Source organism: Urtica dioica, chromosome 6, assembly GCF_054948205.1.
Source record: "Urtica dioica subsp. dioica isolate 48M chromosome 6, U.dioica_male_clone48M_v1_H2, whole genome shotgun sequence".
Classification (NCBI taxonomy): domain Eukaryota; kingdom Viridiplantae; phylum Streptophyta; class Magnoliopsida; order Rosales; family Urticaceae; genus Urtica; species Urtica dioica.
In genome coordinates, this window is record NC_142761.1 from 27,868,326 (window position 1) to 27,884,229 (window position 15,904).

Below are 15,904 nucleotides of genomic sequence, written 5' to 3' on the forward strand. Positions count from 1 at the left end.
CATGTTTTGTTGAAATTTTTTGCATATTTGAAATTAGTATATGAATATCTTTCAGATCCCCAACTTTTTTTTAAGTTCCGGCGAGTTTTTAATTTTTCCGGCGACTCGCCACCCAAATTGATGGCGGCCGGAGACTTTTCTGGCGACTTCAAAATTTCCAAAATCTTTAATTAAAAGAGGTTAGTGTAAAAATTATGTTAGTGTAGAATTTAGGACATTTCGACGTGTGAATTGGAATCTATGATTGTGGACGGGAATATGTGAATTTACGATATAAATTGTGAATATGTGAATTTTTATGTGATTTTAATATATGTGAATTTAGAATACGGGAATATGTTAATATGTGAAATTGAAATTGTGAATATGGACGAGAATATGTGAATTTAGATTTTAGAATATGTGAATTTAGAATACGAGAATATGTGAATATGTGAGATTGAAATTGTGAATATGGACGGGAGAATATGTGAATTTAGATTTTAGAATATGTGAATTTAGAATACGGGAATATGTGAATATGTGAAATTGAAATTGTGAATATGGACGGGAATATGTGATTGTGATTGTGATTGTGATATTGTGGTTGTGAATGACCGACGAAATGACCGACGAAAGGGCAAGAAAGTATTGTACGCCCATCCAGGGGAGTTCGAACGGGTTCGCATGCCACTTTTGTGATTGGCAAATGAAAGGTGGTGGGATTACTCGAATGAAATACCACTTGAGTGGTAACAACCCCAATAAAAATGCGAGAGCATGTACTAAAGTTCCTCCTGAGGTTCAAAAACAGATGCAAGAACTGCTTCTACAAACCTCCATGAAGAAGCAGAAGAATAAGAGTTCTGATATTAACGTCGGTCGAAGGTTGACACAAAATCTTGAAGATTCAGAAGAAGACGCCACAGCAGAAAGAGAACTGTTCAGACAATTCCAAAAGAACCGTCAAGAAGAAGCCTCAAAAAGATTTTCCAGTGGATTTGAGGGTCCCGGGGGAGGCTCAGGGGCAGTGCCCCCCATCGGCCCCTTCTTTGTATCGATCAGAGAGTGCGAAGCAACAACGGATTCCGGAGATGGTGAATCTGCGCAAGAAAAAATTTGTAGGTCACCTAATTAGCAAGTTTTTCATCCACGCAAATATCGCGTTTAACAAAGTAAAATCGCATCATTTCAAGAATATGATAACTGGAGTCGCTTAAGCGGGTAAGACTACCATTCTTATAAATGCTTAATTATAAAACTAGTTATGTTGTAGCGAGCTTGAAAATAATCTTTTTTGTTATCGTCGTACAGGTCCCGGTGTGCCTATACCCTCACCGTATGAGATATCCTCCGTGTACTTGCCGATGGAGGTTGAAGACTTCAAGAAGTACGTGGATGCACAACGACCCACGTAGGAACGCTATGGTTGTACCATTATGTCCGACGGTTGGACTGGAACCACGAAGTTGAGTATTCTCAACGTAATGGTATATTCCGCTGGACGTACGGTATTCTTGAAGTCTGTCGCTGCGTCGAACAAGATCAAAGATTTTGTGTACATATTTGGCGTACCGAAAGACGTCATCGATGAAATCGGAGTGTACAACGTCGTGCAAGTTGTTACTGATAATGGCTCGGCTTACGTCAAAGCTGGGAAAGAGTTGATGAAGAAGTACCCAGTGTATTGGACGCCGTGCGCTGTACATTGCATCGACCTCATGTTCGAGGACATCGGGAAACGTCCTATTGTAGCGGGACTAGTTGCGAAAGCCCGTAACATTACAAAGTTCATTTACAACCACTTGAACGTGTTAGCAACGATGAGAGAATTCTGCCCGACGGAGCTTATTCGCCCTGGGAAGACACGATTCGCGACGAACTACTTGGCATGTAGGAGCATGCGCAGCAACAAAGTCCAGCTGCGAAACATGTTCATATCAGAATCGTGGGACGTATCGAAGCTCAAGAATTCTGCCGCCAGTAGAGCTGTGGAGGAAACGGTCATGGACTCCTCATTTTGGACTTCCCTTGACATGGTTTGCTCCATCTACGAGCCGATGTACGCAGCTCTACATGTCGTGGACACTGAAGTGGTTCTCACTCTCGGAATGATGTACAACGTGTTTGAGTCGATGGTTTCACGTCTGTTCGACCTTCAAGGCAAACAATGGGTGGTAGACATTGTGACTGAGCGGTGGAAGAAGCAGCTACATCATCCGTTACATGAAGCAGCTCATTGGCTAAATCCAAGGCTTCAATACAACCCCAATGTTGAGATGCGTAGCGAATATATGCAAATGGTGACTAGAGTCTACGATAAGTTGCATCCACATGAAGACTACACCGATATTGGGAAAGAGGTAAGCAACTGCTTGTTTTTAATATCGACATTGATTACATGCATAATAATTATAGGACGTACAAAATTGAAGTTCATGTACTGTTTTCGGTGTAGATGATTTATTTCCGTGATGCAAAGGGTGGATTAGGAGAGCGAGCTGCCATAGCCGCAAGAGCGAACATGCCACCAGATACGTTATTTTTTTTAGCTTTCATAATATGTATGAAGTTATTAATTACACGGTATATGATTTAATTTCATTTGCAACCGAATGGTGGAACGTTTTTGGGCATGAATGTCCGACATTGCGAAAGTTGGGAATGTGCCTCTTGTCCCAAACAGCATCATCATCCGCATGCGAACGGAATTGGAGTACGTTCGCATTGATCCACACGAAACAACGGAACAGGTTGGCTTACAAGCGCTTGGAGCAGCTTGTCTTTTGTAGCTACAACCAAAAGCTGCAACTAAGAGACATTGAAGGTGCGAATGACGGTGTTGATAGGCAAGATCCTTATGACATCCTCGAACGATCGATGGCGACGGTCGGTGACGAAAACCTAGACGAGGAAATCCTCGATTGGATTCGACCAATCCACCTCGATGACGATACTGGTAATCCTAATCCCGAAGTAGCTACCGAGGCGCGAAATTTAGGTGTTGACATCGACCGAGTTATGCGGGATGATGTTGGCCACGATGGCGGTAGTACTGGTGGTGGTAGTACTCACGGGGGCAGTACTTATGGTGGTAGTACTCACATGGGTAGTACTTATGGTGGTAGTTCACATGGCGGAGGTGTCGAATATGCTGGTGGTGGATATGGATTCGGTAGTGATTACGGGAGAAGTGATTACGGGGGTGGATATGGTCGGGGTTGTGTTGACCCAAGGGGCCAAGGAGATGGACATGACTTTGGTACTCGAGGTGATGTCGGCGGTTTTGGCCGAGGAGGTGAAGATACTGGTCAACCTGACAAGTCAGATCAGCTATCCACATTTGATTATTTTTTTGGCACGCAGCCAGTTTATCCAGGCCCCATGTCTCGTGCGTCAACTACTGATATTTATCAAATTTCTTCTCAATTTGATTCAATGTCGGTCTCTGGATCTGAGGCTCAAGCTCAACCTCAATTCTCAACAACCGGAATGAAAAATATTTATGAACAGTTTCCTGCCCTCAACATATTCATCGGTCTGGATCAGTACAACTATGAAATTCACATCAAAACCTACCTCGACTATTATTCATCATACATTTCGTGGCCCGAATACTGTCAAGGTCAGATGGTGCAACCCCACACATTTCAACCTCCTCGACACTCAACCTACAACTGATTCGGACTTTCAAAGGTTGTAGTCTTCTACTCTTCTTTCATTTTAAGCATGGTGGAACGGTTTCTTATGTTCTATAATGTCTACTTTGTGTTTAGTTTTTTATGTTCTATAATGTCTACTTTGTGTTTAGTTTTTGTCATGAACTTTGTAGTATTTGATTTTGTATTTTCGTAATTTGGATTCCAACACTACTACAAAATACCTATTAGAAGTCGCTATATTTGCGTCGGGTACATTTTTGAGCGACGCATAACATTATTTTTTGGAGCTCGTTTGACGTGGAAAAGATTAAAATTAAGCCATTTTAATTTTATTGGGCCACGTGGCCTGGCGTCGCTCAAAAAGCAAGCGACGTGGGGCGTCGCTCGTTTTTTGAGCGACGTGGGGCGTCGCTCGTTTTTTGAGCGACGCCAGGCCACGTGGCAGGGGCGTCGCTCGCTTTTTGAGCGACGCCAGCTCTCTGACCGACACGTGGCGTGGCGTCGCTCAAAAAATGAGCGACGCCCCCCCTTTTTAAAAAAAAATGCATAAGTATTTCGCACAACAGTTATTTAACACTTCATCTTCTTCATTCGACATTTTCTCTCTAAAACCCCCAAATACCTCCATTGAAACCCACCTCCACCACCATTACACATCTCCACCGACCACCTCCACCACCATTACATATTTCTAGCACTCTACTCCGGCCGGCGTCGTGGTTTTGGTGAACGTTTTCGGTCGTGACGCACGGGTAAGAGGTTAGTTTTAGGGTTTTTTTAGGTTTTTTTTTTTCTTTTTTTTTCATGATATTATGAGTAAATATTCTTAGGTTATTTTTTATTGATTTCGGTGTGAAGGATGTGCATTTGTTGTTATTTACGGCAGTCTCCGCGCCCGTAGTCGCCGCCGGTCCCTCCGCCCCTCTTTCGTCCGGTCGCCGTCGTCGGCTTAGGTAGAGTTTTTTTTTAATAAACATTTTATTAAATTTGTTGTTACATATTTTCAGCCTCTCATTAGCTTGTGGACGCCTTTAATCCGGTTTTCACTCGCCGTCGCCGTCGCCGCCCGTGTTAGCATCCAAGAAAGTTTTTTATTTTATTTTATAAAATGTCAATTTTTTTTTGTACATATTATATTGGGCGTCGCTTGAAAATTGTGTGTCACTAGATAATATAAAATGATTATTTTTTGGTGTTTTTGATATATGTATCGATATGTTATGTTTACTAGTAGTTTATAGACTTTAGACGTCGCTTTTTCTTTGTTGGACATGAATTGTGTGTGAATTGTGTGCGAATTTTGTTGTTTTGTAATGATTAAATAAGTTATGTTTAGCTAGTAGGTTAGACTTTAGATGTCGCTTTTTTTTTTTGCACGTGAATTGTGTGTGATTTTGTTGTGTTGAGATGATCATATATGTTATGTAGTTTAGATGTCTTTTTTTTTTAAAATTGGGTTTAATTTTTGTGTATAGTTTTATTATGGATAAGTTATGGATGTCGGCTCGTAGAGATTCAAATCAATATGTGGATGGTGTGAGAAAGTTCTTGGACCATTGTCTTAGTGTATGTGAAAACATAGAGAGAATTCCATGTCCGTGTGTCAAATGTGGGAATTTAAGCTTTGGTAACATTACTACCCTAAAATAACATTTGATATGTAAGGGTATCGATCAAAGCTATAATATATGGATACACCATGGAGAAAATTATGTGGCAGAACATAATGTTGTCGTTCAAGATAATTCCGATGAAGAAGACGTTGATGCCCCTTACATCGCTGAGATGGTTAATGATTTGAAAGATGAACTTCAAGACAATCCCGACGAGCTTTATTCTCTTTTAAGTGACGCCGAAACTCCTCTATATCCTGGTTGTGTCAAGTTCACCAAACTTTCAACCTTAATAAGGTTATTCAACTTAAAAGCCAAATACAGATCGAGCGATGTTATGTTCTCAGAACTTCTTGGCTTGCTAAGAGATATATTGCCAGAAAATAAGCAGATACCCTCGTCTGTATATGTTGCAAAAAAAACTCTAGCGGCTATTGGTTTGGGATATAAGAAAATTCATGCATGTCCAAATGATTGGATCCTTTACTGTAATGAGTATGAAACTCTTGAGCAGTGTCCCATGTGTGAAGCTTCTAGGTGGAAGCAGAAAAAGGATACAGAAAAGCAATCTAAAATCCCTGTAAAACTATTGTGGCACCTACCAATCATTCCGCGTTTTCGTCGATTATTACGAAATCCTAAGCACGCTCAAAGTTTGACTTGGCATGCTAACCAAAGGATCGATGATGGAAAGCTTCGACACTCCGCAGATTCGCCTGCCTGGAAACATGTTGACTCAAAGTGGCCGACGTTCGGCAAAGAGTCTAGAAATCTTCGTCTCGCTCTCTCATCCAATGGTATTAATCCACATAGTCTACAAAGCAGTAGATACAGTTGTTGGCCCGTTGTTCTTGTGACGTATAATCTCCCGCCTTGGTTGTGCATGAAACGCAAATTCATGATGTTATCTCTACTTATCTCTGGTCCCAAACAACCAGGTAATGACATTGATGTGTATTTGGCTCCATTGATAGACGAACTGAAGTTGTTGTGGGAAAATGGTGTCCAAGCTTTTGATGGACATCTTAAAGAGGAATTCACACTTCAGGCTGTTCTGTTATGGACCATAAATGATTTCCCGGCTTATGGAAATTTATCTGGTTATTCTGTCAAAGGCTTTAAGGGATGTCCGATTTGTGCAGACGATACTGAAGGTGAATACCTGAAATATGGGCAAAAAGTTGTGTATATGAATCATAGACGCTTTTTACCATTAAATCATCGTTTTCGCAGATGTCAAGCGGCGTTTAATGGCAAAAAAGAGTTTCGTACAGTTAAAAAGCCATTGTCAGGAGTTGAAACCTTTAATATGTTGTCGAAGATGAAACTTAGGCCTCTGGGAAAAATTGTGAAAAAGCCGAAGAGTGATACGTCTGTAAAGAGGAAAATAGGGGAGAAAGTAGTCTACGACGAAGGAAGTTGGAAGAAGAAATCGATATTCTTCGAGTTAGAGTATTGGAAGCATCTACTTGTGCGTCATAATCTTGATGTCATGCATATTGAAAAGAATGTGTGCGATAGTATCATTTCTACACTGCTTAACATTCCGGGAAAAACAAAAGATGGTATATCGTCGCGGCGAGACTTGGTTCATATGGGAATTAGAACTGAATTAGCTCCGAAGAAGAATGGAAATCGTACATATCTACCACCATGTTCTTTTACTCTAACGAGAGAGGAGAAAAAGAAGTTATGTCAAACATTGTTTGATATTAAGGTGCCCGAGGGATATGCAGCTAACATCCGAAGTTATGTTTCTTTGGAGGAGTTGAAAGTCTTTGGACTCAAGTCTCATGATTATCATGTTTTGATGCAACATCTTTTGTCCGTGGCCATTGAGTCGATGCTCCCAGACGGATTGAGAGATGCCGTTATACGACTCTGTGCGTTTTTTAACATTCTTTGTTCCAAGGTTGTTGATACATCGATACTTGACGAGCTTCAATCTGACATTGTGACCACGTTGTGTAAATTGGAGCAATATTTTCCGCCATCATTCTTCGACGTAATGATTCATCTTACAGTGCATTTGGTGAGAGAACTGCAATTGTGCGGACCTGTGTATCTTCGATGGATGTATCCTTTTGAGAGATTCATGCAAGTGTTAAAAGGATATGTAAGAAATCAAAGTAAGTGTTAAAAGGATATGTAAGAAATCTATTGTTGCATGGTCAAAGAGACTAGTTATACCAGATGATGAAGAAGTAAGTATGTTTTGGTTTTTGGTTATATTATATTACTATAGATGTAATTGAAAGTGTATGCAGGTTCTCATACGAAGCTCGAAGAAGAAAAGCAAATCAACTCCGGTCGCGCCTAGAACGCAACCAAAAACTCACCCACCTCCTCCTCCGACTGTCCCACTGACTCAAGATGTCGCCAATCCAATTACAACGTTGTTGGATATTGTGGCAAACACTACAGACGATCATTTATACACTATGGACACCGATCCTGTAGTATTTGGCACTCATGCGGATTTAATGGTTTTAAAAGAAGATATTGAACAGTTCTTAGCATCCGAGGAGATTGGAGCCACAACTATTATGATATACATGAGGTATGTATACTAAAAAAACTATTTATTTTAATTACGGAAAATCGTATATAACTTGTTCATTGATTAGGGACTTGTACGCGAATAATCGACAAACCGAATATCGATTTGTGAACCCGGTGGAAGTTGCAATCGATGTTAGACCTAAGAGCTTCGATGATCGAGTGAATCATATTGAATCTCGGTTGGATGCTTTGAGAGGAACACAAATGTTGCTTATGCCATGGAACTATTCGTAAGTTCGTTAATGAGTTATTATATATATTTTTTTCAAATTGTTTATAAGTTAAGAATTTTATTTATTCAGGAGGCATTGGATACTTTTGGTCATGGACGGAGATGGTCATGTGTACCACTTTGATCCTCTTCATCATGCTATTCCGAGTGATCTCAAATCCGTCCTCTCAACGTAAGTAGTAACTTTTTTTTATCGTATATGACATTTTTCAACTACAATTCTATTGTGCATTTAGACTTATTAGACTTATCTTATGTAGAGCGTTTGGAAGATATTTTAACGTGCCGTTGAAGGTCGCTTGGCATAAGGAAAAGGTACTATAAAACATACATAATTTTAATATAAACATGTTCATAAAAATGATGTATTTTACCATAGGGCCCGAAACAACCTTCAAGTACGGAGTGCGGATATTTTGTCTTACTAATGATGAGAGATTTTTTTAGAGGGAGATCATTCCGTGATACCCTCGCACATGTAAGTATCTAATTAATAGAGTTTCTTAATATGTTATGTATGTTTATTAATATGCTTATTTATTTTGATTTCAGTTGGGATCGTTGCAAACTTACAGTGATACCGACATGGACGAACTTCGACAAGATTATGCTAGAATTATTGTGGATGGTATGTTGATGTCTTTATATTGAACTATGATGCGTTAAGTTACTAGAATTAGTCTAAATATCTTTATATTGAACTCGAATTATTGTGAAAATGGTAAACTGATTATAAAAACTGCGTTAACTGTTATTTTGTTATGTTAAAAAAAAACTTGATTATGAAATTTAGCACGAAAAATTTGAGCTGCTATATGTTTTTCTGCTTGGTTTGAGTATTGTTTCGTCTGTTTTGTTGCAGGAAAATTGGGTAAACGTAGTTTTTAAATATTAAAAAAAAAAATCTGGAGTCGCTCAAAAATTGAGCGACTCTAAAAACCTTGAGCGACTCTAAAAACCTGGAGTCGCTCAAAAATTAAGCGACGCCAGCTTGGAGTCGCTCAATTTTTGAGCGACGCCAGCCTGGAGTCGCTCAGAAATTGAGCGACTCTAAAACCTGGAGTCGCTCAATTTTTGAGCGACTCCAGGCTGGCGTGCTCAATTTTTGAGCGACTCCAGCTTGGAGTCGCTCAAAAATTGAGCGACGTCAGGTTATTAAGCGACGCCAATAAAAAGAGCGACGCCCAATTAAAAAACCCGCCAATCCAACGTGGCGCTTACGTGGAGCGTCGCTCGGTCATAAGCGACGCCAAAGCTTTGGGCGTCACTAACATATGCGTCGCTCAAAAAGCGACGCCCAAAATATAACGCATCGCTTTTTGAGCGACTCTAAAAAGGTATTTTGTAGTAGTGCAAGACATATATATATTGAGTTGTTTAAAAAATATTTATTTGTTATAGGATTTCTGCCGATATATCCGTCGGTATCCGATATATCACCGATATAATCGGTACTCGGTATTTAAATTGTTATAGAATATCTGTCGATATATCCGTCGATACTCGATATATCCGTAAAATCAGAACCTCGGTATGGATATCGGTAACGATATTTTGAACATTGGTTTCGCCACATTATTTATGTTCGGTTTTCCGTCGGCACGTCGGTTTTCCGTCGAAAACGGCATTTGAAAACGGCATTTCCCTTGCCCTTTTCCACAATTTTTCCGTTCGATTTCCATCGGCATGACGATTTCCGTAAATCAGGAGGCTCGAAACGGCAACGAAAACGGCATTTTTTTTCCTTGCATGAAGCATCTGACCATCGACCACCACTTTGTTCCCGATGTAGTTCAAACTGGAGCTCTAAGAGTGGTCCACATTTCTGTCGGAGATCAGATTCTTTAACAGAAAGTCTCTTCCGTGACCCCATTTGCTCAATATTTGTAACAATATGGTGTTTCAGATTATACACCATGTTGAGTGCGCATATTATTTACGTATTACTGTTTTACATGTAATTTCCTTTGTCCTTGAGGTTATTATAAAACACCCAAATGCCTTTGATAATAATATAGGTTCATTCAAACCTAATACCCGAGACCGGATGATGCAGTACCGGACGACGTGATTTTTTAGTGAAAACGTGCCAACGGATAAGCCAAATTCCGTCGTTTTGGAATCCAGATTTGGCGTTTCTCAGTTTTTGTTTATTATTTTATAATTTTGGCAGTTTTTAGTATTTTATTTATTTTCATATTTTATTTATTTGTTTCCGGATTTTGTTTATTTATTTCCGTATTTCTACTTATAATTTTTGGATTTTTAGGATCTTTAAAAGCCCGAATCGTTATTTATACGACAATTTTTCAGAAAAAAAAAAAAAAAAAACCTTTTGAGAATCGTTTCTCTAGGTTGTTCTTTGTCTTTCCTAACCATAGCCTACATCAGCGGCTGCCCTTAGTACATTTATAAACACAAGTATTATGATAATTTATTTAATTAATATTATGATCAATATGATAATTATAAGGGCACTGTAGCGAAATAGCCAAAATGAAACTATGAAATTTGTTTTTAGCCTATGTTTCACAACTTTTGGGGAAATAACCAACAGACTTATGTGGCAATAATTAAGGTCTGATTTACCCTTATTTATTAACAAATTCGTCACTTTCTCTCTCCTACTTTTTTCCTACACTTTTTTTACATAAAAACTTCAAAAAACCATATCTATCTCATATGAACTCGAAATTGAGTGATTTCAAATCCTACGGATTCGTGACGCCGAGATCTTCAAAAATAGATCTATTGTGTTTGATGAAAAATCATGTTTAATACCATAGATGTAGAAAAATCAGTTTACTACCTTAAATATGGAAATAACTGGAAGTTTTTGAAATTATCAAAAAAATAAATGGAAACGTAACTATGATGCATTAAACATAAGTTTTTATCAAACACAATGGGTCTATTTTTGAAGATCTCGACGCCACGAATTTGTAGGATCTAAAATCACTCAATTTCGAGTTCGTATGAGAAAGATACGAATTTTTGAAGTTTTGATGCAAAAAAAATTATTTGAAAAAAATAGGAGAGAGAAAGTGACGAATTTGTTAATAAATAAGGGCAAATCAGACCTTAATTATTGCCACATAAGCCATTTGGCTATATCCCTAAAAATTGTCAAACATAGGCTAGATCCAAAATCACATATTTAAAGTGACCCAGTTACTTACAAATCTCTAATTATAATCTCTAAATTGTTATAGGTTATATATATTGGCTCGTTTATTACACAAATAGCCGGTGAAGTAACTATTTAATTCCACACCAAAGTCCATCGTAAAAAAAAATATTTAAAAAAAAAACGCATTAAAGGAATAAAATATTTAAAGGATGTACGTTATATATGTTTAGGCATCAATAAATAATCAGATATTACCATACGAAAAGTAACATATAGCAATCAATATTAGGGTACATTTATCTTCAGTTCAGCATGGTGAAGGAAATGGGTCGCCAAGTATTGGAATGTTGCCAGGGCGTGAATACACAATCTGCATTAGAAGCTCAGTATAAATTTTAAATCCAATCCTGAGAATACTAATCTATATGCATTTTTATGATCTGGAAAATAAAAATTTGAATAAAGATTTTAAAATTTAGAAGAACGCTTACCTGGTAATCTCCAAGTGTACGTGACTTGAACCCCGCTGCACAATAGTCAAAATAATACTCCCACGTCCTACGGAACTTTTCGTTGAATCCTAGAGCTATTATTTCCCTGGAAAAATAAAGCAAAAAGAATAAAACTTGCTAAAAATGTTGTATGAGATTTAGCTGGGTTATTTCTATGTATACTTCAATTGTTCAAATCTAGCGGCTCTAAAAAAATTAAAAATTTGGGTTTTTAATTTTCGGTGTCATTTATCCCGTGAGACAGAGAAACTTCAATGATCTCGATCAATGGAGGACTCTCCACCTAGAGGAATGTAGTTTTTATTTATTATTTTTTTTTTTCTTCATGTTTTGGTTTATGTTTCAATAATCCAGATTTATAAGATCTGGTTTTTGTACTGTCCAATCTTTAATCGGAGCGGTTATGGATTTTTCTTCAGATTTGAATCTCAGATCTAAAATATGATTTTTTTTCTTTGGACGTGGATGTCAATCGGCAAGACCCCTAAAACTGCAATCTGCAACAAACGAAGACGGACGTTTTCGCTCGCGATTCGTATAGTAATATGATAATAACTGATTAGTTACATAAATGGGTAACCCGCGAGTTATTTTGTTGTACTTATAATTATTTGTAGTTCACTTTTCATCTTTTTTTTATATAAGTTTTTTTATTTCTTTTGCGTTAATTTCGTAACTAAACCTTTGACTTTTATCAATATATTCATTTGAATAGTTCTTTATATAAAAAAAAATGTTGAATGAGATTTTAAGCTATTAACAGACAGCCAAGAAATCGGCATATACACTTTGCTAAAACTCGAACTTTGCCTTTAATTGTTTCAATATATATATATATATATATATATATATATATATATATATATATATATATATATATATATATTTGGCTATGGTCAGGAAGCATATATATCTTCAAAGTGAGCACTTAATATTATTTTGGATATTTTGCCGCTTGAGTTAAACCCTGACTATTTTTATTTGAAATTTATTTTCCCCAAGCAATTAGACTCCTACATACTAGGAACGAGACTAGAAAAAAAAAATAAATAAATAAAAATTATGTAACCTGAAATTTAGATTTCCAAACCTGTGATTATCCAATAAATTTTTTCTCCAACATCTCAGTGTCTTGTAGTAATGGATTCCAATGTTTTCAACGTGCTCAACACTGTAGTTCCAGTAATACAATATTAGAATAGATCCAATAAATTTCATTGCTAATTAACAAGTAGATTTAAACTATGTTATTAATGGAATAAGAAGATTTGTACCAAAATCTAGATGAACCAGCCATTGCAGATGTTACACTATTCAGAGAAGGAAGACATCCACCGGGAAAAATGTACTCTTTCATAAAATCTGGACTTCGTCTAAACTCATCGTATCGTTCATCCGGTATTGATATAAACTAATTTAAAAACAAGCAAAAAACTCAACACAAATTGTTCTTGAGGGACAATTAATATATGTTAGCTTAAAAAGTTAAAAATTAGTATTACAGTTATAAGGTACTGAGATGATCATTATTGAAGTAATTTATTTAAAATTATAAAATGTTTACCTGTAGCACAAAAAGGCCATTTTCTGATAGTACAGATTCACATGAGCTAAAAAACTCTCCCATATATTCATGTCCAACATGCTCTATCATCTCACTGGAATTAGGATGGGAAAATACAGCAAAATTGTCAGTCATTTGCTTAGAAATAGTGGTTAAGGAATATAACCAATATTAATAAATGAAAATTAACAATTAGTTGTGTGATTTTTGAAGTAATTAGTAATATCGTTAACTATACCTTCAAAATTAGATATAGACTTGGAACATGGAAGTTTTTGTTGAACGATGGAGGTTTTTAGGCCGTTAATAAAGAATAAAAATGAAAATTTAGGGAGTTGAAAGCCAGATATAAAAGTCCGGGAACATGCAAGTATTTCTTTTTTTGTTATTCAATAAAACTTTCTAATCTCCTTTTTGTGATTTAACAGAGCCTTTTTTTCATATCTCGATGGATATTTCGTATTCGACACACCTAACACTAATTAATAGATATGTATTGAGAAAAAATTGAAGGTAAAAAAATTAAAACTAACTATCACTCATTATTAGAATGTTGACAAAAATAAATTAAAAAAAGACACTTTTTTTTTTGTTTTTTAGTCTCTGAAACTTGTAGTCACTCTTTTCTTTTGTTATTTCCATATCAATTGAATAAAAATGTATATATAGGAGACCAAAATACAATTTAATGTAAAAATATTTGGTTTCTTATTATCATATAGTTGTATTTTTTTTCCGGTAAAAGTTATTATTCAACTTTTAAAATCTCAATAAACAACTTCCCAATCAGCTCCATAATAGGCTTTATTGCTGACTGTTGGAAGTGAAGCCCACATCCCCGAGCATTGAAGCCCAAGCCCATTAGTCAGAGAACGACGAGTTGTAGCACTGCTTGGTACCGAAAACGACATAAAGTCTCTAAACCGACTTTACCTAGTGTTTGATGACGTGCCAGAGTTGTTACCCGTTCGATCTGACTGAATCCAATGGACAAGAAGTCAAGGCCTCACTATCAGTATAAAAGACGAGAGTCAGACGTGTATTGACTCACTTCATCTTCTCTCTGCTGAAATTAGGGTTTGTTCTCTGAGTGTGTTTTTTGAGATCTTGATTGTAATCGTGTGAGTTTTGCTGAGAGGGTTCTTGGATACGTTCGATCGTCTTGATCGTGAATAGCGTGAGAACTTGTAAAACACTGAGTGATTACTGTGTGAGTTTCTGAGAGGTGAGGTGATTGTCTTGAGGGTGTAACTGAACAAGGATACTAGTGCGCAGACCTTTTCCGATCGGAGCTCAACGAGGATTAGCACAAATCTCGGTTTGTGTGAACCTCGGTAAAAAGGTTGTGTTGTTCTTTTATTTTCTGTTCAAATCTTGCAACGCTAGTTTGTTCTTAGGACCGACAATTTACAACAGTGGTATCAGAGCTTTTGGTATTCTTTCTTTTTGTTCGGTCCTTTATTTTTTATCTTCCGCTGCGTATCTTCTTGGCTCTCCTTGTTTTTTAGTTCTTTGAGAAAGAAATTAGGGTTTCTTATTTCTTTGCCCTAATCTTTGCTCTTGCTGGTTTTCTAGTATCTTGTTCCTGTCACCCGTGAATAGATCTGCTCTGATTTATTCTTTTCTTTTCTGTGTGTCTTCTTTCATGGCCACGACTCGCCTCGATATGTCCGTCTTCGACGGCAAAGTGGATTTCGGAGTTTGGCAAAAGAAGATGAAGGCTCTGCTGACCCATCACAGGGTTGCAATTGCGCTGGAAAAGGATCCCGAGAAGTGGCCAGAAGCGTCGAAGGCTCGGAAGTCAGAAATCGACGACGAAGCCTATAGTCTCCTGATCCTGAATCTCTCTGACGGGGTTCTTCGAAAGGTAGATGGTGAAGACACACCTCTGAAGCTGTGGTCAAATTTGGCCTCCATATTTCAGGCTAAGTCTTCCTCCAACCTTGCTTTCTTGAAAGGCTCTCTGTTTGGGTACAAAATGGATTCCTCTAAATCCATTGATGAAAACCTTGATGAACTTCTTAAGATGACTCTGGTATTGAAAGGCACCGATCTTGCCCTGAGTGAGACTAGCCTGTCTATGATCTTATTGAATTCAATACCAGATAATTATCAAGTTGTCAAGGACGCTTTTCAATATACTGGTACTATGCCTTCTTTTGATCTGATCGTTACTGGTTTGAAGACTCGAGAAATTGAGTTGAAAAACCAGAAATGATCAGGTACTAATCTGTTTGTGAAGAGTAAGTAGGATGCAGGTACCTCTTCTGGTTCAAACAAGTCAAAGAAGCATAACAAATCCTCCAAGTCAGATACCAGTAACAAGACAGAGTCCAGAAAATGCTACTACTGCAACAAAACTGGGCACATCAAGAAAGATTGCTACAAGTTCTTGAACAAGAACAAACAGACCAATCCTGAGACCAATCTTGCAGCAGCCCCTGACCAAAATTCCACATCCGAGGTGCTGAACGTCTCAGACGTGGTAAGTCATGAGAATTGGATATTAGATTCTGGTTGTACCTTTCACATGAGTCCAAATGCAGACTGGTTCAGCGACCTGAAGCCTGTCACTAATGAGTATGTGTTCATGGGGAACAATAACTCATGTAACGTGACTGGTACTGGCTCCATCACCTTTCTTCTTGAT

General features: G+C 37.6%; 2 protein-coding genes across 3 annotated transcripts in view; one reads left to right on the forward strand and one right to left on the reverse strand.

Moving 5' to 3' along the window:
- Window positions 1-1,466: 1,466 nt before the first annotated feature.
- LOC149393548 (uncharacterized) lies at window positions 1,467-3,386 on the forward strand. Its single transcript, XM_089618071.1, has 3 exons — window positions 1,467-2,342; window positions 2,638-3,241; window positions 3,346-3,386. Exons 1-3 carry the CDS (start codon window positions 1,467-1,469, stop codon window positions 3,384-3,386), a joined length of 1,521 nt encoding a protein of 506 aa, XP_089474197.1.
- A 7,958-nt stretch (window positions 3,387-11,344) lies between these two features.
- The window catches only part of LOC149393549 (uncharacterized), a 41,985-nt gene continuing 37,425 nt past the window's right edge, over window positions 11,345-15,904 (reverse strand). For both annotated transcript variants that reach the window (XM_089617156.1, XM_089617157.1), the window contains exons 21-25: window positions 13,255-13,348; window positions 12,965-13,101; window positions 12,781-12,861; window positions 11,670-11,775; window positions 11,345-11,548 (exon numbers count right to left, since the gene is read on the reverse strand). In XM_089617156.1, coding sequence (XP_089473282.1) covers window positions 11,486-11,548; window positions 11,670-11,775; window positions 12,781-12,861; window positions 12,965-13,101; window positions 13,255-13,348 — 481 coding nt within the window. In that variant the 3' untranslated portion in view covers window positions 11,345-11,485. The remainder of the gene's footprint in view (window positions 11,549-11,669; window positions 11,776-12,780; window positions 12,862-12,964; window positions 13,102-13,254; window positions 13,349-15,904) is intronic.